The 20,938-nt window shown below is 37.8% G+C and overlaps 1 protein-coding gene across 1 annotated transcript in view; it reads right to left on the reverse strand.

The window, feature by feature from the left end:
- Positions 1 to 20,938, reverse strand: part of TRPM6 (transient receptor potential cation channel subfamily M member 6) — a 207,705-nt gene that overhangs the window by 19,301 nt on the left and 167,466 nt on the right. The window contains exons 29-36 of the mRNA XM_036855993.1: positions 18,319 to 19,451; positions 18,061 to 18,173; positions 12,919 to 13,042; positions 9,497 to 9,588; positions 8,112 to 8,170; positions 6,308 to 6,333; positions 3,611 to 3,661; positions 1,565 to 1,630 (exon numbers count right to left, since the gene is read on the reverse strand). Coding sequence (XP_036711888.1) covers positions 1,565 to 1,630; positions 3,611 to 3,661; positions 6,308 to 6,333; positions 8,112 to 8,170; positions 9,497 to 9,588; positions 12,919 to 13,042; positions 18,061 to 18,173; positions 18,319 to 19,451 — 1,664 coding nt within the window. The remainder of the gene's footprint in view (positions 1 to 1,564; positions 1,631 to 3,610; positions 3,662 to 6,307; positions 6,334 to 8,111; positions 8,171 to 9,496; positions 9,589 to 12,918; positions 13,043 to 18,060; positions 18,174 to 18,318; positions 19,452 to 20,938) is intronic.

Here is a 20,938-nt window from a genome sequence, read left to right on the forward strand (position 1 = left end):
GTTCTTCTGACCATTTTCTTTTTTTTTTTTAGATTCCATATATATGTGTTAGCGTACTTTTAAAGAGATAGTTTAACCCTGTGTTTATTATCATCCCCCTTAGGAGCTGTTTTAGACTTTTTTTCCTAATTGCCCCTTCCCTGACATTGTAATACCAAATATATACCGTTTATGTTTATGTACTCTGTGTGTGTGTGTTTGTGTATGGGCTTTACACATAAAAATAAAAAGATGTTTTTGCTCTCTTGGGGGTGATATTACCCCACTGAGAATGCATGTTTTATCCCAGTTAAAGTTAGAACCAAAGTCATACCCCAGAGCCTTTCCCTCCTTCCTTTGTGCCTTTGGACAAGTTACTTAAAGCCTCACTTTCCTCATCAGTAAAATGGAAGTGAAAATAACATTCTCTTCATTGGGTTGTTGTAAAGATTAGATATGTTAACCTGGCTAATGTGAAGTAGACCCTTGGAGACAAACCCAATCCCACTTCAAAGATTTTACACACAAATGTTCTTTAACTGCTCTACAGCTTCCACTTTTAGGCTGTTGAACAGGGAGCCATTCTTATTCAACCTAGACTCCTCCTAATATATTGGGCAATGCTTCCTAACAGAAGTGACATATTCTATACAACTTCTGTCCAGCCTGTATTTAATTTTCTCCTTACAACTCAGCTTCAAATGACTTTTCTTATAAACACTGTACTGGTTTACCAAGAAAAGAATCTATTCGCTCACTCTTGCATTTAATTGCTTACCAAAGAACATGTCTAGGTAATGCTTAGTAACATGTTTTGAAATATGTATTCCTGGTGCCCAGATAAATGCCACTTTAGAGTTCTAATTACCTAGAGGATCTGAAACAGAGCTACCGAGTTGTAAAACCAGCTATGGAGCCAAGTGGAAGGAGAAGGCATTTGTGTTCACGATCAGAAGCCACCTCATCTGTCCCCATGTGAAGGGTTTGAGGAGAAGCAAGATCTAGGACAGTGTGGCGACCCTTGTTATTTTGTCAATTGGCAGGACAGAGAAACGCCGGTAGCCTTGGCTATTGAGAGCTTGTTTTTCCTTACTATTCCAGCCTTTAAAAATTACATTTGCTCTCTGAGTTAAGAGCAATTAGTTTACATGAAACAAAACAAACAAAAACAAAACAAACAAATAAAAAGCGATATACAAAGCGTTTCTCTTTAGATGTCTATTAGCTTCTACTGTATTGACGTTTAATGCTTTCTTCTGTATTTATTACGCATGGTGGGTTGGTTCTTTTCTTTTCTACTTACTTCCAGCCTGAAATCAGTGAATGCCAGGTGCAACGTTATTGCTTTTTCCCCAACTGCTGCTCATTATAGGTCCCATCCCCATAGTATATCAGATTTTGACTCTAGATACCAGCCAGGCAGTTAACAAGACTTTCCATTTTAGGAAATTAATATCACTAAACTGCAACCATGGGCAAAAGAAAATTTGCAGCTAAAATTATGCAAAATGGTTTCTCCTATGATTCACTCAGATGTTATGTCTTTGCCCTGGCACAACCTCAAGAAGGTAGAAATGGCACTCACCAAACAGTTGGATTGGTGTAAATGGTATAGTCTGAGAAAGCCTCATTAAATTGTTCCTTTCAATGGCTGCAAACAAAAGCAGATTTACTAGTTTAAGTATGCATCAGTGGGCTGAATTTACAGAAAACCTCCCCCACATCAATATACTCATATAATGCTAAAATATTTTATTTCAAAGACCCTTTATTTTTTCTTTTATCAAAAATATTATCTATAGGGACTTCCCTGGCAGTCCAGTGGTTAAGACTTCGCTTTCCAATGCAGGGGGTGGAGGTTCAATCCCTGGTGGGTGAACTAAGATCCCACATGCCTCGGGGCCAAAAAACCAAAACATAAAACAGAAGCAATATTGTAACAAATTCAATAAAGACTTTAAAAATGGTCCACATCACAAAAAAAAAATCTTGGGGCTTCCCTGGTGGCGCAGTGGTTGAGAATCTGCCTGCCAGTGCAGGGGACATGGGTTCGAGCCCTGGTCTGGGAAGATCCTACATGCCGCGGAGCAACTAGGCCCGTGAGCCACAATTACTGAGCCTGCGCATCTGGAGCCTGTGTTCTGCAACAAGAGAGGCTGCGACAGTGAGAGGCCCATGCACCACGATGAAGAGTGGCCCCCCCTCGCCGCAACTAGAAAAAGCCCTTGCACAGAAACGAAGACACAACACAGCCAAAAATAAATAAATTAATAAATTAATTTTAAAAAAAATTCTTAAAAAAAAAATTATCTATAATACAGTATTTAAAATAAACTATGCCTTAAACAGGAAGGATATCCCAGTCTTAGGAATAGATTATATGAGATTATATAATATGTTCTGAGGCAGCGCTATTACCTCCACTCTCCTGAATACCAAATACCATACTAATCCATTCAGATGCGGAACTTGCTTTTAAAGAACATTTTAATCTGTGGTCTTTCTGGTTTTTCTTTTCCAGATCAAATCTAATGCACAGCGGACTGTGGGGACATCTACTGTTGATTTTGCAGAGTTCATCTTCTTTTCCCAGAGAGAGCTGAAGACCAGTTTTAATTAGAAGCAAGTGATCTGCATTTTCCTGTTAAGAGCTGTATCTTAACAAATCAGAGTCGATGTGAGTTACAGTGTTCCTCACCAGATACTTTCTTCAGTTGACAGCTGGAGTCAAAATAATGGATTACTGCTGAGCTGCAAGACCCAGTTACAAGAGCCTGGAATGTGGAGTCTGAAATCCACAGAAACACTATTCACTACAGAGGAGAATTCAGGATAAGGTAGCCTATTACTGGACCCTGAGCACATGACCTTGATATAATAATAACAAAAATTATCACACCAATACACTTGTACTCTTGTACTGAGCTTCAGATTATATAAAAAGCTTGCTCATGTATTAAACCAATACTGAGAGCAACGATGCCCAAAAGACCACCCAATGGCACGAGTCCAGTTGGTTGTTACACTGCTTTGCATTTCAAAGTGTTTCCCTCTTTATTCGCAACTAGCCCTTTGGCAGATTTTTCCTCAGGAAGGGCAAGTACAATTATTCCCACTTTGAAAGAAAGACAACTGAATCACTGTGAAGTGATGTTGCTTAAGAGAGTCAAGACCCTTGACATCTTGTTTAATAACATCCCTTAAGGTGTCTTTGTTGAATTTACCCTGTGAGGTTGGCATTCATTCAGTGGTTACCCTCACTGAGGGCCCAGTGAGGGTGCAAAACCCTTCCTCAGAGGACTAGCCTCAGGCCTGTCTCCTCCCCAGTCCAAAACACAAAGATCTCTGGCTTTTGAGCTTGTAAGGAATTTTCAGATCTCAAGGTCATCTTTCCTCTTTACAATTTGGAACTTACCAATACACACATTTCTTTTTTTAATCCAAATTCTCTTAAATCCTAAAAGCTTGTTTTCCCAAGTTAAGAAATCTGAATGTTCTCTCATCAGAGTAAACAACAACTTTCCAAGTTGGAGCCATATCAACACCACAAATTCACCAGCGTTTCTGTTTCCAAATGCAGAATCACAGACATTTAGCTCCATTGACATGTCTATGTACACAGGCATCCTACCTGAATAATGATGGTGAGACTCTTGAGGGCTTTTTAAGGCGGTTGAGATTTCTGAAATTACAGAGAAGATTGGCATTTTAATTACTCGGCTGGAGATAAATGCATGCTTATGAATATATTGCCTTCAAAGTTATTATTGAATGGGTTAATCAGAATGGCTTCTCGGTTTTCGAAAAAGATTGCCTAATATCCTTTAACCACGTTATTGTGCATGGTATCCTGACAGCTTCCAATCATCAATGCAATGTCTCCAAACATATTTATATAGGGAATTGAAGAAAGACAGGTAATAGTAGCCTCAAAGATGTATTTCCTTTGAACCAATTACACCTCTGTGTTGCAGAAGGCACTCGGCTGCCCATCACATTGCACGACATCCCAGAAGCACAGTTCTCTGAGCTCCCTACCAAGATGCAGTACCCACATAAAGACATTATTAATACCAAGTTATTAGCACACTACTTCACTGACTTAAAATAACAACAAAATGATGAAAACACATTAAGAGGAATATAAGAGAAACAAAGAAGGAGGCAGAGAATGTGACAGCAAGGGATTTGTTTGGTTACAGACAGACTGTGTGTTGGGAACACCTCTTGCAAGTTTAACTGGTTCTCTTCTATCTGCTCAAGTCCTAAATTACAAGGCTCAAGAGAAATCCTTTGCAACAATTTTGCCATTTCATAAAATCAAAATTAAAGTCGAGAACTTTAGTCTCATGGTGGGAACTACTTGATACCTTGTAGAGGAAGCAGCATAATGAGCCCAATTTCACAGATGTCTCTGGCTTCTTGTTGCTGGATAAGGAAGGGAAGAAACTCCCTCCCTCTGGGGGTGCTGGGTAAAAGGTAAGATCATCAAAAAAGACTGTTCCTTTCTAAGTTCGATTCAATAATTAAAAAAAAAAAAAAAGTATTTAGCTCCCACTAAGGGTCATGCTAGGCATGAGAGATGTGAATAAGATGTGGCTCCCACCTTAGAGAAAAACAAATATGAAACACATGTAAACTATAATCACAATACAGTTTGCTAAGTAATATAATAGAGTTGTAAATAGAGGCTTAGGGAATCTTCATAGACAAACAATGTGAAATAGAGTACAGGCATCTGAGTCTGACAAAACTGAGTTTCAATCCTGGCTTCACCACTTAAGGAGCTGTGAGATCTTGTTCACATTCATTCAGCATATATCTATTGACCTACGATGTGCCAGGTATTAGTCTATCCTCGAGAGAAAGAGCAGTACTGAAAACAGATAAAGGCTACATTGTAGGAAAGGGAAATAGGAAGTAAATAAGTAAATATATAGTATTATAGTATATTACATATATATTGAGAGAGTTAGGAAGCGTGGGAGACAGGGAGATTACTATTCTATATTATATAGGTTGGTTAGGAAAGACCTCTCTGATAAGGTGAAATGTGAGCAAAGACCTGAAGGCAGAGAGGGGGTAAGTCATATGGATAAATGAAGAGTATTCCAGGCAGAAGTAATGGCAAGTGCAAGCATCCTGAGGCAGGACCATACGTGCTGTGTTAAGGAGGAGAGAGTGGCCAGAGTGGACTGTGCCGAGAGCAAACGAGAGGGGAGAATTGAAGGAGGGGGAGCAGATCAATAGGGCCTTGTAGACGGTGTTTGGACTTTGCTTTTACAGAGTGAGCGGGAACACCATTTGAACAGAAGAGTGACTCAATATGACTTTGAGTTTAAAAGTGTTATTCCAGCTGCTCTCTGGAAATAGAGCGACAGTTTGGAGGCCATCCTGTAATCCAGGGAAGAGGTGAAAAGTGATATGTGGGGGTAGCAAAGTGATCAGCTTCTCAATATATTTTGAAAGACTTACTGATGGGTTGGCTGTGGAGATGTGAGAAAATGGGAGTCAAGTACGATTGCAAGACTTTGGCCTCAGCAACGGGAAGGATAAAGTTATCATTTCCTGAGATGGCAGAGAAGGGAGGTGGAACATCTTGTTCCACATTTGAAGATGCCTTCTAGACACCACGTGGAGAGGGTAATAGGTAGGTGGTCACATTCTTCATGGAAGAAATATTGCATAAAAGGGCTCATTCATGAGCCTGGAAATTTGGACTGGGGCCAGACTCTCAAGAGCACTGAGAAAGAGTAAGGGATTTGCAGCCCATCCTATAGGTAATGGGAAGCCACTGAAGGTTTCACATAAGTGATGAAGGTGCCCAGTCTGTATCAAGGGGTCAGGAAGATGGAAAGGTACAGTTTGTGATGAAATTTGAAAGTAGCTAATGAGAGTGGCTTCACCAGGGAGGTGTCTCACCAAACTAGGCTTGGTCCTACTTAGCCACTTGGGGCATGGAGTCCCACTGAAGACATATAGGAAAGGAGATCCACATACAATCTTATGAATGGTTCTTAAATAGAAATGTGTTAAATGATGACAGTAAGAGTTGTTGAACAGTCTAAATGAGCTCAGTGGCTATACCCTCACTCACAGAGAAAACTAAAATCACAGTCAAAAACAGGTAACAAAAAATTTTAAACCAGACATCACTCCTGATTTATCTGGAGAAAGACATTCAACTTTCTACTTTTCTACCGAACTTGCTACTTTGTATAGTAAACAAAAATCATAAATAGGATTTCAAGAACTATAAAAGTCTGAGATAGCAGGAGAGTAAACCTCACCACTGATAAGATGAAAAAATAAAAATATAAAAACTTACTGTTAACTCCATTTGAACTTCTCAACCTGTTTGAAAAATTAAAGTTTAGATAATGCTTCAAATTTTTCAATGATCAAAGAAAGGAAAAGTGTGTGAAACAGTAATAATATAATCTATAAGTATATATGTATATACATGTGTATATATTAGTTTGAAGGAAGAGTATTAGTTACATTTGACCCCTACCTTTAGAGAAACAGTTTACAGCCCTACAATTGTTTTCATAGAAGAATGAGCACCAGATATACATGTAATTAATTTACTGAGTAGGCCCTAAGCTAACTGAAAAGCAGTTGTTGGTTTTTGTTTTCAATTAGTTATGTGATCACACAACATATATAAGATTTAACTGTGTTTGTGTTGTTCTGGATCAATTAAACTAAAGGCTTCCTGAACTATGCAAAGCAGATGCCTACAAATGAGTCTGTGAATATCTCTGGACAAGCCAACAAATCAGTTTCATTAGCCCATATGGCCCCTAAATGTTCACAGGCTGAAATTAGCTCTCTTTAAATTGTTACATGCCCTGCTCAAGTGCACAAGTGGCCATGGGCAAGTTGGAATAAATACATTCGAAGAATATCTCCAGTATTTAAGGTCCTTGGGGAAGCAAGTACAATTACAATTATTGTTTAATTTCATGCTGCAATAACCCACTACTCTGCATGAGCACAAACTACTGAACCTTTGGGAGAAGAAACTCATGTGCACATTAAGGCTAGAGGCAGGCTTGCACAGAGAGACCTTGAGAGCTCCAGAGAAAAGGCCATCTCAAACAGAGCTGACTGCAAACTGACCGCCATATTCCACCTGCCTGGCATCAACGGGCCCTTTGTAGAGTACAGATGCTTTTGAATTCTGCTCCTGTAACTCTAAGAATGGTTAATTTGATCTCAAGTCTATAAAAAGGTGAGTTCTCTATCTCCTCTCTCTAGCCCTGTCTTCCTTTCTCTCTGTCTCAGTCCTTCTCAAATTGTTACTGTTTTGACAAACACTTAGGATGTTAAGGAGAAACCAAAAAGATCCATCTTATAAACTAAAAGGAAAATTTTGAAAAAAAAAACTAAAAAAATGATTTAGTCTTCATTCTAAGTCTTTTTATTTTCAGTCAAGACAAATTTATTCCTACTTTTTAATGCAAATTTCACTCTTATCTATCAGAAAATATATGATACTCATTATTTCATGTGTGCTTTTTCAACACTAAAAAGACAAATGGTTAGGGACTTCCCTGGTGGTGCAGTGGTTAAGAATTCTCCTGCCAATGCAGGGGACACAGGTTCAAGCCCAGGTCCGGGATGATCCCACATGCCACGGAGCAACTAAGCCAGTGCGCCACAACTACTGAGCCTGCGCGCTAGAGCCCGCAAGCCACAACTACTGAAGCCCGTGCGCCTAGAGCCCGTGCTCCGCAACAAGAGAAGCCACCGCAATGAGAAGCCCATGCACCACAACGAAGAGTAGCCCCTGCTCGCCGCAACTAGAGAAAGCCTGCGTGCAGCAATGAAGACCCAATGCAGCCAAAAATAAAATTAAATTAAAAAAAAAGACAAATGGTTAATTTGCTACAGTAGTACATGTATCATTATATTCTTAAAAGGCACTAAGGTGAGATCGTGTTGCCAGAAACAGGAAAACTAGGAGAATAAATAATTTTCATTCTTGCTAACACAAGAAAAATACTGTCATTGGACACACACTTTTTTTTTTTCTCCTTTTCTGACCCAATTAAACCTTTATTCCCAATCCAGTTAAAAAAATAAAAGCCAAAGATGCTTAAAGACAGACATTTAGAAATACTCACTGAGAGTTCCTATTGACCTTGGTGCTCCCTGAATTCCACAAAGAGTTTTTGCTTAGATCCTGGGCAGAAGGGAAAGGTCATTACATGTTCACCCAACTCTCTCCCACCCCAAGCTTCCAGTAATACATTTGCAGAACACACTCCTTGGAGGGTATAGTTCTTTTTTTCCCTTCCTCTAGGCTCAATATTTCTCTTACTAAACATGCAAGACTCAAGCTAGAAAGATGCATAATGTTAGCACAATATATGAGTAACTCAATGTGGTGACTGACCTTAACAGAAAGAATTACTTTTATGGGGACATCAAAGAGAAAATGTAATACATAACAGTTTTTACAAAAATGAGAGTGAACATATAACATCAGTTAATGACATGAAAGAAGAAAAGAAGGTCAAAGTTGACAGGAAACATTGACCATTACATTATTATATCCTATCATCAGATTATTGTTTCAGTTGATGATTATTTAGAATGTTACCTTGAATATATCTCATTCTATTTCTATACTCCAAGCATTACTCTAGGCATTTTCATTGGTGTTATTTTTGTTATCCACTATCAGTCTCGTAAGGATGGCATTAACCCCATTTTAGATATACAGGTAATGAAGCTCACAGGTTAATTGATGTATATAGCTTTGAAACCTAGGAAGTGACAGAGCCAGGATTTGACAGGGCAGACAGGTCCCTGCCTCCAATTACCTTCAAGTAGTCTTATATTTTACTTTCACAGATTGCATTCCGACAAGAACATCTGAGGTTGTTAGTATATGTTCATATAGTTCCCAAGGTCATAGAGGTAATATTCAAACCAAGACCAAGATTAGATTTTGGGGGCTAGTCTAACTAGATCACACTTCCGTCATGGTGGATGGCAATAAAACAGGCACATATTTGCGAATGGTAAGAAAAACAGACTGCAAAATCAGCGGTAGAGAAACACTGAAAGTCCTTTACCCTGCAATGTCCAAATCCCCTCCAACACACCTGCAAAGATGTTTGCTTAGCCTGTTTAATTAACCACACTAAGTGAGGCACTTACTACTTCAAGAAATAAACCATTCCATCCTTGGAAAGCTCCAACTGCTAAAAATTCCTTCTCAAATCAGGCTGAAATCTGTCTCCCAGTAGAGTCTATATGTTGATGTTAGCTCTACCTCTTAAAAGTGTATTGAAAATATCTTATTTTTCTTCCACATGGCAACTTTTATATATGCGAAAACAGTTTCAAAAATTCCTAAATTCTTTCTATTTCATGATAAAAATACCCAGGATAAATTACTGGGTGGATAAATTGCATAAAGGCGAACAACAAGGAAAGAATAAAGTGTGGGGACAAAGGGTGAGAAACTGAGCTTTTAAAATATCAAATAAAATGTTTTTACCTCTTGAGACTGCCTTACATAATCACTGACTTGTACAGAATGCCGTTCAGTTTCTCTACTTTTCATTTTCTGATATATGTAAGATTCTAGACCTTGTTAAAAGGAAGGAAAAAAATAGAGAATACGTGAAAACATGTTAACACTTGAATCACAGTTCCAAATAAAAGATCTGAACACCGTGCATTCATCTAAATTGGAATATAGGGTTTTCTTCCTTTTTTTAGCAAGTTTTACCAAGATTCCTTTGTCCTTTTTGAGCTTTACTCAAGTGGTTGAAAGCTATATACCCTATTTCTATTCTTCAATAGTTACCTTCACATTTATAACAATTTATACTTCTCTATCAAAGAATTAAGTTATCCATAACCTGCCCTATTAAACACCTTTAGTAATTTTTGCACACTTACCTTCCCCTGCACCCTATCATCCATGCTTTATTTAAAAATACATGAAATTTGAGGTCCAAACTGTTAGGAATTCTTCCTTAACAGCTGCATCAGGCATTACAGTAGGCTACTTAAAAAAGAAAACAAAACAAAAACAAAAGAAAGATAGAAAAGAATGCCAGCCAATAGTTTTAATTTTTATCCTTTTCTTAAAAAAATCTTGACAAGGATCATTACTGTTATTATTTTTTATACCTGGTACTTACAGAGTCACTGGCACATAGCAGGTGCCCAATAATAATGTAATAAATATTTGGTTGGATTAATTCTGAGAATAATACTTATTAAGAGTCCCTGGCTAAGGACATGGAAGCAACCTAAATGTCCATCAGCAGATGAATGGATAAAGAAGATGTGGCACACATATACAATGGAATATTACTCCACCGTAAAAAGGAATGAAACTGACACTAACGCATATATATGGAATCTAAAAAAACGGTACTGATGAACCTAGTGGCAGGGCAGGAATAAAGATGCAGATGTAGAGAACAGACTTGAGGACACAGCAGGGGAAGGGGAAGCTGGGATGAAGTGAGACAGTAGCATTGACATATGTACACTACCAAATGTAAAATGGATGGCTAGTGGGAAGCTGCTGAACAGCACAGGCAGATCAAATGGATACTTTGTGACGACCTAGAGGGGTGGGATAGGGAAGGTGGGAGAGAGGCTCAAGAGGGAGGGGATATGGGGATATATGTATATAGCTGACTCACTTTGTTGTACAGCAGAAACTAACACAACATTGTAAAGCAATTATACTCCAATAAAAATGTGGAAAAAAAAAAAAAGAGTTCCTGGCTAAACGTAGGAAATAACCATTTAATTTTTTTCCTACTGTTTTATGCTGGAAAAAAAAAAAAGTATACAGGAAATGCAAAAAAGCTACTGGAAAAAAAATCAAAAAATTTCATGTATGATACTTTTCGTAACATCATAAAATTATGATAAATATGATTTCAATGATAGCACAGTATTATAATGAAAATTAAACAAACTATGCTTTCCTTTTTTTTTTCTTTTTAATTCTTTCCTTTTCATAGTTGATTTGCTCAGAACTTTACTTTTTGTCTTTAGAAAGATCTACCTGGGCTTCCCTGGTGGAGCAGTGGTTGAGAATCTGCCTGCCAATGCAGGGGACACGGGTTCGAGCCCTGGTCTGGGAAGATCCCACATGCCGCAGAGCAACTAGGCCCATGAGCCACAACTACTGAGCCTGCGCGTCTGGAGCCTGTGCTCCGCAACAAGAGAGGCCACGATAGTGAGAGGCCCGCGCACCGCGATGAAGAGTGGCCCCCGCTTGCCGCAACTAGAGAAAGCCCTCGCACAGAAACGAAGACCCAACACAGCCAAAAATAAATAAACAAATAAATAAAATTAAAAAACAAAACAAAACAAAGATGGCTCATGGCTGGCAAGCTTGCCTTCCACCAGCTTTAAAATCTCAGCTGAGAGAGAATGCCTCTTTAAAAAAAAAAAAAGAAAGATCTACCTGATAGGGCACCTCCCCACCCTCAAAATTTTATTTTTTTTTTAATTCTTTTTTAATTAATTCTTAAGTCAGACAAGTTTTTAAAAAATAAAATTCTCAACCCAGAATGTGGTTCAAGTTGATTAGCCAGGCGCCTGGAGTCAGCCTAACTCCCTAAATCTTCTCTTCCTTTCTGATCATCAGATTTGAATGAGATTCTTTGCCAGAACCCTCCTGCCACTCCCATCTTTCTCAGTTTGAAATTTTTTGGAAAGAACTTAAATAATTTGGGGGATGGGAGGGTGAGAGAGATGAGTGAAGATGGTCAAAAGGTACAAACTCCAGCTATAAAATAAATAAATACCTGGGGAGGTAATGTACAGCATGGTGACTGTAGTTAACAATACTGTATTGTATATTTGAAAGTTGCTAAGACAATAGATCTTAAAAGTTCTCATCACAAGAAAAAATAATTGTAACTATGTGATGGATGTTAACTTATTGTGGCAATCGTTTTCAACACATACATATATCAAACCATTATGTTGTACACCTAAAAATAATACAATATTATATCAACCATATCTTTTATATTTTTTTAAAAAACATAAATAATTTATGCAAAAATGACGCCAAGAGCAACTGCCCCTCCTTCAGTTGTGACAACCAAAAATGTCTTACAATGTCTTCAGACATTGTTGGTTGGGGAGGGGGAATCACCCCTTGGTTGAAAACCAGTGACCATAGAGCAAACGAAGTTTTAAAGAAGCATAGTAACATAGATTTCAATACAATATCTATTTGTACCTTAAGGTTAGTATTTCAAATAATTTTAAATATTTATGACTCCTTAATCACATAGTCCCCTCTGTTTAAAAATTAGTAAAGTTCTCTTATTATCAAATGCAAGAAGTTCAATGTTCAGTTCATTGCTCTTAATTCATAATCTGCCCTCATATATCCAGACTTATTTCACATTCTATGCCTAGCTCAGTCTTCATTCCTAGCTCATTGATCTGTCTTCTATCCTCTACAAACATCATTACGATTAAGCTTAAGAGATATTTGCCAATGGAACAAACACTATATGTAAGCAGTAGTAAATAACCAACTACAACTCAATCCACTGAATTCTGTGTAAAGGTTCATATCAATGTCACTTGAACTTTAAAGAATTTGTAAAATTAGACAACCCCACCCAGAAATCAGACTAAGTGAATACTCTCTGATCCAGATTCAACAGCTCTGAATATGAGACTATCTAAATTTTAATTAATTTTAATTTTTCTTTTCTAAATTCTGACAACTATTCCATTAAGCAAATGGAAATTGCATCCCTTTCATAAAAACTAAAAGCAGAAAAGAGCTATTTTCCTAAGAGAGTGTGGTCATTCTCATCTCCCACTTGAAAGAACAGCAGGGACCGCCACTGGTCTAAAGATCATACCCTGAGGAAACACTACCAGAATTTTTGGGATTCAAGAGTGTAGACTGTTACATACTTATCTGATTAAATTTGGACACCGGAATCCAGTTCTTGCTGCAATTCTGTTCTTCTGAGATCTTATTTTCTCCTGGCTCTGGGTTCAGTTGGTCACTTTGAGAGCAGGTGTTGACTGTTATGACCTGGAGAGAAAAACACTTGTTGGAACACAGTGACATTAGTCTGAATACCTTTTGAATCACATTAATAGAGGTACTATGTTGAAGAGGAGTGGTTGTTAACATTGGCTACACATTAAAATCACCTTGAAGCTTTGAACTTCCATCACTCATGCTGGCAGGACCCAAGCATCCATGTGACTTTTCTATCTGCAGTCATGACTGAGAACCAGGGTGGGGAGCAGTTCTTAAACTTGAGTGTGCATCAGAATCACCCAGGACTGTGTTAAACCACAGATCACTGGGTCCCACCCTCAGGATCTGTGATTCAGTAGGTCTGGGGGGGAGGGAGAATTTGAATGTCTAGTATGTTTCCAGGTGGTGCTAAAGCTGATGGGAGACCACAGTTTGAGAACTACTGGTATAGAGCAAAACAACAAAAACGTAAGGGTTGGATCCAAAAGAACTTGTTAGAATTCTAGCTCTGTCACTTAGAAGCTATATAAACTGGGCAAATGATGTAATGTCTATGAGCTCCATTCCCTTCATCCTTAAAATAATAGATAGCCAATAATAATGGCTGCCTTATGTCCTTCCCAGGGGCAGAGAAGAAATGAGATAAATTGACAAACTACAAGACAACAAACAAATGCAAGTTATTAGTACTTGAGCTCAGTTATAATTTCTAGTTTAACTCTGGCCATTTTAACTATTTCCAAAATAACTCTATTTAAATTCATATTTTATGGGGTCCCAGCAATTCGCGGTATTTTCCCTGAAAGAAGAGTCTTTATCAAAGCTAAGTCTCTCCTCCAAAAGGTGATTTTACGTAATTGATTCAATATTTACCTTTTTGCTTCTGCTTCTCATTCTAAAAAGAGTTGAGGTGCTTTGAAAAATGCATACATGTTATTATATGGAAAAGTATATGTAGAACAGAAATATGAAGCAGGGCACTAAGATCATGAAAAGTGAAGTCCTGCAGAATTGTCAACTCAGATCTAAGGCTTCCTAACAATAAACAAAAAGATTTACTGAATGCAAATGAAAACATAACATATCAGAATTTGTAGGATATAGCTAGAACAATGATTAGAAGGAATTTTATAGCACTAAATGCCTATACTAGAAAAGAAGAAAGTCTCAAATCAACGACCAAGACTTCTACCTTAACAAACTAGCAAAAAAAAAACAAAAACAAAAAAGGAGCTAATTAAACCCAAAGTAAACAGAACAAAGGAAATAATAAGGAGCAGAAATCAATGAAATAGAATTCAAAGAAAAATCAATGAACCAAGAGCTGGTTCTGTGAAAAGATCAATAAAGCAGATAAACCTGTAGCCAGACTAGTCATAAAACAAAAAGAGAAAACGCAAATATAAAATATTATGAAAGAGAGAAGTGATGTCACTACAGATCTCACAGACAATAAAAGGATAATAAGATAATATTATAAAAACTTTATGCCAATAAATTTAAAAACTTAAATGGACAAGTTCCTCAAAAGACACAAAGCACACTCAAGAAGAATCACATAACCTGAATAGCCCTATATCTATTACAGAAATTGAATCTGTAGTTAAAACTTTCCCACAAAGATGGTTTCACTGGTTGATTCTACCAAATAAGTAAGATTTAAATAATATCTATACAAACTCACCCAGAAAAATGAAGAAGAGGAAACACTTCCCAACTCAGTCAATAAGCCCAGCATCACCCTGATACCAAAACCAGACAAAGATATTACAAGAAGAGAGATCTGAAGATAAATATTTCTCAAGAAAAATTGTAATGCAAATTACAAATGTAAATGCAAATGTAAAGAAAAATTGTGATGCAAAAAAATTGTATCAAGATTTTAGCAAAATGAATACAGCATCTAAAAAAGATAATACATCATGACCAGCTGCGGTTCATCCCAGCAAGGCTGATTTAATATTCTAAACATTACTTCTAACATTATAAAATTAATTAATATAATTCATCATATTAACATAATAAAAATGAAAAACCATCTGACCACATAGGTTGACACAGAAAAAGCATTTGACAAATGTCAATATCCATTAATAATAAAAATTCTCAGAAAAGTAAGAATAGAAGGCAAATTCTTCAACCTGATAAAGGACATCCACATAAACACCCTACAGCTAACATCATACTTACTGCTAAAAGACTAAATACTTTCCACCTAAAGAGAAGAAACAAGGAAAGGCTACCTGCTTTCACCACTTCTATTCAGTATTGTACTAGAGGTACTAGCCAATGTAACTGGGCAAGAAAAAGGAATAAAATACATCCAGATTTGAAAGGAAAAAGTAATAGTATTTTCATTTGTAGATAACATGATCATTTATATAGAACATTCTAAAGAAGTAACAAAAAGAAAAACCCTACTCAAACAAATAAGTAAGTTTAGCAAGGTTGTAGGATACAAAATCAATATTTTAAAAATTATACTTGTATATACAACCAACAAATAATCAGAAGTTAATTTTTAATAATTGCATTTATAATAAAATTAAAAATTTAAGTACACAGAGATACATTTTAAAAATCCCTGTTCACTAAAAACTACAAAACATTGCTGAAAGAAATTAAAGACATAAATAAAGAGATACATCATGCTCATGAATCAGAAAGCTCATTATTGCTGAGATGCCAATTCTCCCCAAATTGATTCACAGCAATTCCACTCACCCCAGCAGGCTTCTCTGGAAAAACTGACAATCTGATTCTAAATTTATGTGGAAATGCAAAGAAACTAGAGTAGCCAAAACAACTTTGAAAAAGAAGAAAAAATTTGGAAGACCCACACACATGATTTCAAGACTTATTATAGTTATAGTATTTGAGATAGTGTGATATGATATAGACATAAAGACAGTCATATAGATAAACTGAATAGAATAGAGACTAGAAATAGATCCACCCATATTGTGGATCTATATGGTCATTTAATTTTTGACAAAGATGTCAAGGCAACTCAATAGGACCAAGATAATCTTTTCACCAAAACACCTGGTAGAAAAATTTGATATCTGTATTCAAGGAAGGAAGGAAAGTGGGAAGGAAAAGGGAAGGGAAGAAAGAACCTCAATCTTTCCCTATCACCATGTACAAAAATTAACTCAAAATGGGTGCTAGACCTAAATATAAGGAAAGGAAAAAGTAATAGTATTTTCATTTGTAGATAACATGATCATTTATATAGAAAATTCTAAAGAAGTAAAAAAAAAAAAAAACCCTACTCAAACAAATAAGTAAGTTTAGCAAGTTTGTGGGATACAAAATCAACATTTCAAAAATTATATTTCTATATACCACCAACAAATAATCAGAACTTAACCTAAATATAGACCTAAATATAAAATTCCTAGAAGAAAACGTAAGAGAAACTCTTAGTGATCTTGGGTTTGGCAAAATTTCTTAAATATGATATGAAAAGCATAGACATTAAAGAAAAAAATCAAATATTGGACTTCATCAAAATAAAAGTGTCCTATGTTTCCAAGGACATTTATGAAAAATAAAAGGCAAGGGGGCTTCCCTGGTGGCACAGTTGTTGAGAATCTGCCTGCCAATGCAGGGAACACGGGTTTGAGCCCTGGTCTGGGAAGATTCCACGTGCCGCGGAGCAACTAGGCCCGTGAGCTACAACTACTGAGCCTGCGCGTCTGAAGCCTGTGCTCCGCAATAAGAGAGGCCGCGATAATGAGAGGCCCGTGCACTGCCATGAAGAGTGGCCCCCGCTTACCGCAACTAGAGAAAGCCCTGGCACAGAAACGAAGACCCAACACAGCCAAAAATGAATAAATAAATAAATATTTAAAATAGTGTGGGAAAAAAAAAAAACTTTCCTTTAAAAATAAAAAAAATTTAAAAAAATTTTAGAAATAAAAGGCAAGCCACCAACTGAGAGGAAATATTTGCAAAACATATATCCAACAACAGGCTTATATCTAGAATAAGAAAAAAACAAAAAAAACTCTTACAACCTAAAAGACAAACAACCCAATTTTATTTATTTATTTATGGCTGTGTTGGGTCTTTGTTGCTGCGCACGGGCTTTCTCTAGTTGCGAGCGGGGGCTACTCATCGTTGCAGTGCACAGACTTCTCACTGTGTTGGCTTCTCGTTGCAGAGCACAGGCTCTAGGCACACGGGCTTCAGTAGTTGCAGCACATGGACTCAGTAGTTGCAGCACGTGGGCCCTAGAGCACATGGGCTTCAGTAGTTGCAGCTCATGGGTTCTAGGGCTCGCAGGCTTCAGTAGTTGTGGTGCGCAGGCTCAGTAGTTGTGGCTCGTGGGCTCTAGAGCACAAGTTCAGTAGTTGTAGCGCACGGGCTTAGCTGCTCTGCAGCGTGTAGGATCTTCCCGGACCAGGGATCGCACCCATGTCCCCTGCATTGCCAGGCGGATTCTTAACCACTGCACCACCAGGGAAGTCCCACAACCCAATTTTTTAAATGAACAACAGATTTGAATGGATATGTCACCAAAAAAGATATACAGATGGAAAATAAGCACATGAAAAGATACCTAGCAGCACTAGTCACTATGGAAATGCAAACGAAACCACTGTGAGATACCACTACACACCCACTAATATGCTAAAATTAAAAAGACTGAGCATACTAAGGATTGGCAAGGATGTGGACCACTGGAACTCTCAAACTACTGCTCATAAGCTGGTGGGGATGTATGTTTCTTCTAAAATTAAACAAATACTTAGTATAAGACTCTAGCATTCCACTTCTAAATATTTACCAAAGAGAAATTAAAACGTATGTCCACACAAAGACTTGTACACAAATGTTCATAACAGCTTTGTTTGGAATAGCCAAAAACTGAAAATAACACAAATGTCCTTCAACATATGAGTTGACAAATGAATTGTGGCAAATCCACTCTGCTGACTCTTAAATTTGCATCTTCATTCCTTCCAGGACAATGCTATTTTGTGTACGTGGCACTTTAAAGAAAAACCAAGCTAAGTTAGGATACTACCTCAATTGCCAAAAACATAAAAGATACTTACTGGCACCTGTAGTCCTTGTGTTTTCTTCTTTTTCTTCGACAATTTCCTATCCTTGGTTAGCATTTTTGCTTTGATCCATTTTGACTGTCCTATCTCTGAGGATTTTGAAAGATCTGTAAGGGAAATGATTTACATGAGAAAGTGTAAGATGGTAGGCGGAACCATTTTGTTTCACAGAAAGGACTGACAGAATGGGGAGAATGAGAATGGTAGCAATGCAAGAATTTAATACTGGTTGTAAAAATGTTTACTTCTTACTTTTAATCTTACAGATCTTCAACTTCTCCTCTTTGTGCAATCTCAAACTCTGACTCCTAATGAAGGGCCTGTCTCTACGAAGGGGACTGATCCGAAGGGATGTGTTTTGCTGAAGCCATGGTCCCACCTCTGAGCAATCCCTCTGGGCCAATCTTGTTGAGTTATCAGATAGGGATCTGTCCCGGATCTGCCTCTGACATTGTTCAGTCTGTTTGGAGTCACAGTTACAAGTGGAGGCCAAGCAGGTTTGCCATTGTTTCTCGGTGCTAAACACACCAGTTTCATCACCTTCTGAAAATGCCCAGTTCACATATCCACCTCCAGTTTGCATGCTCTTGACTTGGGAAGGGAGGGAGGTCACTTTAATGGGTGCAGGTGTGCAAATCAATGTGGGTAGCACTTGCTCCCCCTTGTCTTGTCTGGCCGGTAACTGATCAAGTGACTCATACTGCTCCTTGGTTTCCACCTCTGAGCCCTGAGCTGAGACAACCGGGGTCTGCCATGTCAGATGAACAGGGACCTCACTCTGGGTGACATGTTCAGTTGCCAGCACATCTGTGCCTGCTTCCAAAGATGGTCTGGACAGAGGCAAGTTGGTTTCTGCAGAATAAGGAACTTGCTCTAGATGAGAAGGGACCAGGAGAAACTGGCCATACTTTGGGTGTGCTTGCCTGTTCAGGGACACCCCAGAGGCAACTATACTATTTTCTGTTTCTTGCTGTTCCTGGTCATCTCTTACATTTGAAAACTTTCTGTCTGTAATCTCAAGAAAGGGCCCTGTCTGCACTCGTGGGGGATGCCAGCCTCTGGCCAGGCTCCGCAGCAAAGAAGGGGGCATGCTATAACACTGGTATTTCTTCTTTCCAGAGATCTCCAGGCTGCCTAGAACCTCTGCACAGATGACATTGCTCCAGCTGTGGGGAAGTTTTCTGCAAGTAGAATGCTTTCTGTTGGCCAGGAGGGCCTCATCCTCTTGTAAGGTGTCAACAGCAGAAAGGACTTTTAAGGTATCCACTGTCAGGGCAGAGAGGTCCTGCAGGTGTCCCACCTGGCTGTCCAAAGACAATAAGGAGTCCCTTATGAAAGACACCTTTTCATTCATTTCTTTCAGTTGGAAGCACATTTCTGTAACCCTAAGGGAAAAAGGGAGGGAGAAAACCAATAAACACAGTAAGCCAGTGGGAACTTGCCTTACTCTCTTCCTGTCCTGCTTCCATCCTTAGGTGGCTCCTCAGCCTAAGCCGCTTCCCAAAGTTAGGTCTGTCTCCTGCCTTCTTCTCTATCCAACACATACTCTCATCCCAGGTGATCTCACCCACTCCTGTAATTCCCACTATCACCTTAATAAGGAAAATTACAAATTGTATTTCTACCCCTTATTTCTCTCCAATATTTCAGAGCCACATTTCCAGCTTCCTGCTAGTTATCCCTTCAATCATCTCATCAATCAGCCCATTTGTATTCATTAATACATTCGTTAATTTACAAGGCAAACATTTTAATATCTCTTATTGTCAAGCACTGTGCTATTTTGGTAGAGAAAGGAAATCCTGAGGAAGAAACTAGAATGATAGGAACAGAATCAATAATCAAATACATAGTTAGAAAAAAAAAATTACAGATCTTTTAGAATAATATTCCAAGTCTACAGTACAACCAGGCATCCCAACTTTCACACAAAACCCATTTTAAGAGACCTACATTCAGAGAAAGCCCGAGGCAAATTTTTAAATGACTTTGAATACTTTAACCCAAAATTATGATGTCTAGCCATTGATTCATGTAAAAGCAACACAAGGCACCTTCAGCTATGCAAGTACAAAAGTAAATTGCAAGTAGAGTCAAATTAAATGTAACAATTGATTTCTTTTAGAGAATTAGAAAGAACAAAGAAAATATATCTGTATATATCTTTGTAAATACCTCTGTATGGGGATAGGTTTTGTTTTGTGTCCTCCCCACCGCCCCAAAAGGTATGTTGAAGTCCTAACCCCCAGTACTCCTAGAATGTGACTTTATTTGAAAGTAGGGTCTTTACAGAGGTAATCAAGTTAAAATAAGGTCATTAAGGTGCGCCATAAGCCTATACAACTCATATCCTTATAAAAAAAGGGAAATTTGGACATAGAGGGAAGACAGTGTGAAGATACACAGGGAGAAGACCACCTTATGACTGGAGTGATGCATCTACAAGCCAAGGAACACCAAGGAGTGTCAGCAAACACCAGAAACTAGAAGAAGCGAGGAAAGATTTCTTCCCTAGAGCCATCAGAGAAAACATGGACCTGCCAACATCATAATTTCGGACTTCTAGCCTCCAGAACTGTGAGATAACAAATTTCTGTTGTTGTAAGACACCCAGTTTTTGATACTTTATTATGGCAGCCCTAGGAAATTAATACAGTTATCTAAGCTTAACAATCAATAAAATAAATTACAAAATACATATATTGTGGTTACATAAAATGAAACTCATACACATGAAAATAAAACACAAAATTTTAAAACAAAAAATAAACAGGAAATTATTCTAACAAATACAGTGAGGTGTTTGTATCCCTTAAGTAGTCAAAAGTTTTTACAAATTGTTGAGGAAAAAAAATATAAAGGCCCCAAAGGA

This window comes from Balaenoptera musculus, chromosome 6 (assembly GCF_009873245.2).
Source record: "Balaenoptera musculus isolate JJ_BM4_2016_0621 chromosome 6, mBalMus1.pri.v3, whole genome shotgun sequence".
In the NCBI taxonomy this organism is placed as follows: Eukaryota; Metazoa; Chordata; class Mammalia; order Artiodactyla; family Balaenopteridae; genus Balaenoptera; species Balaenoptera musculus.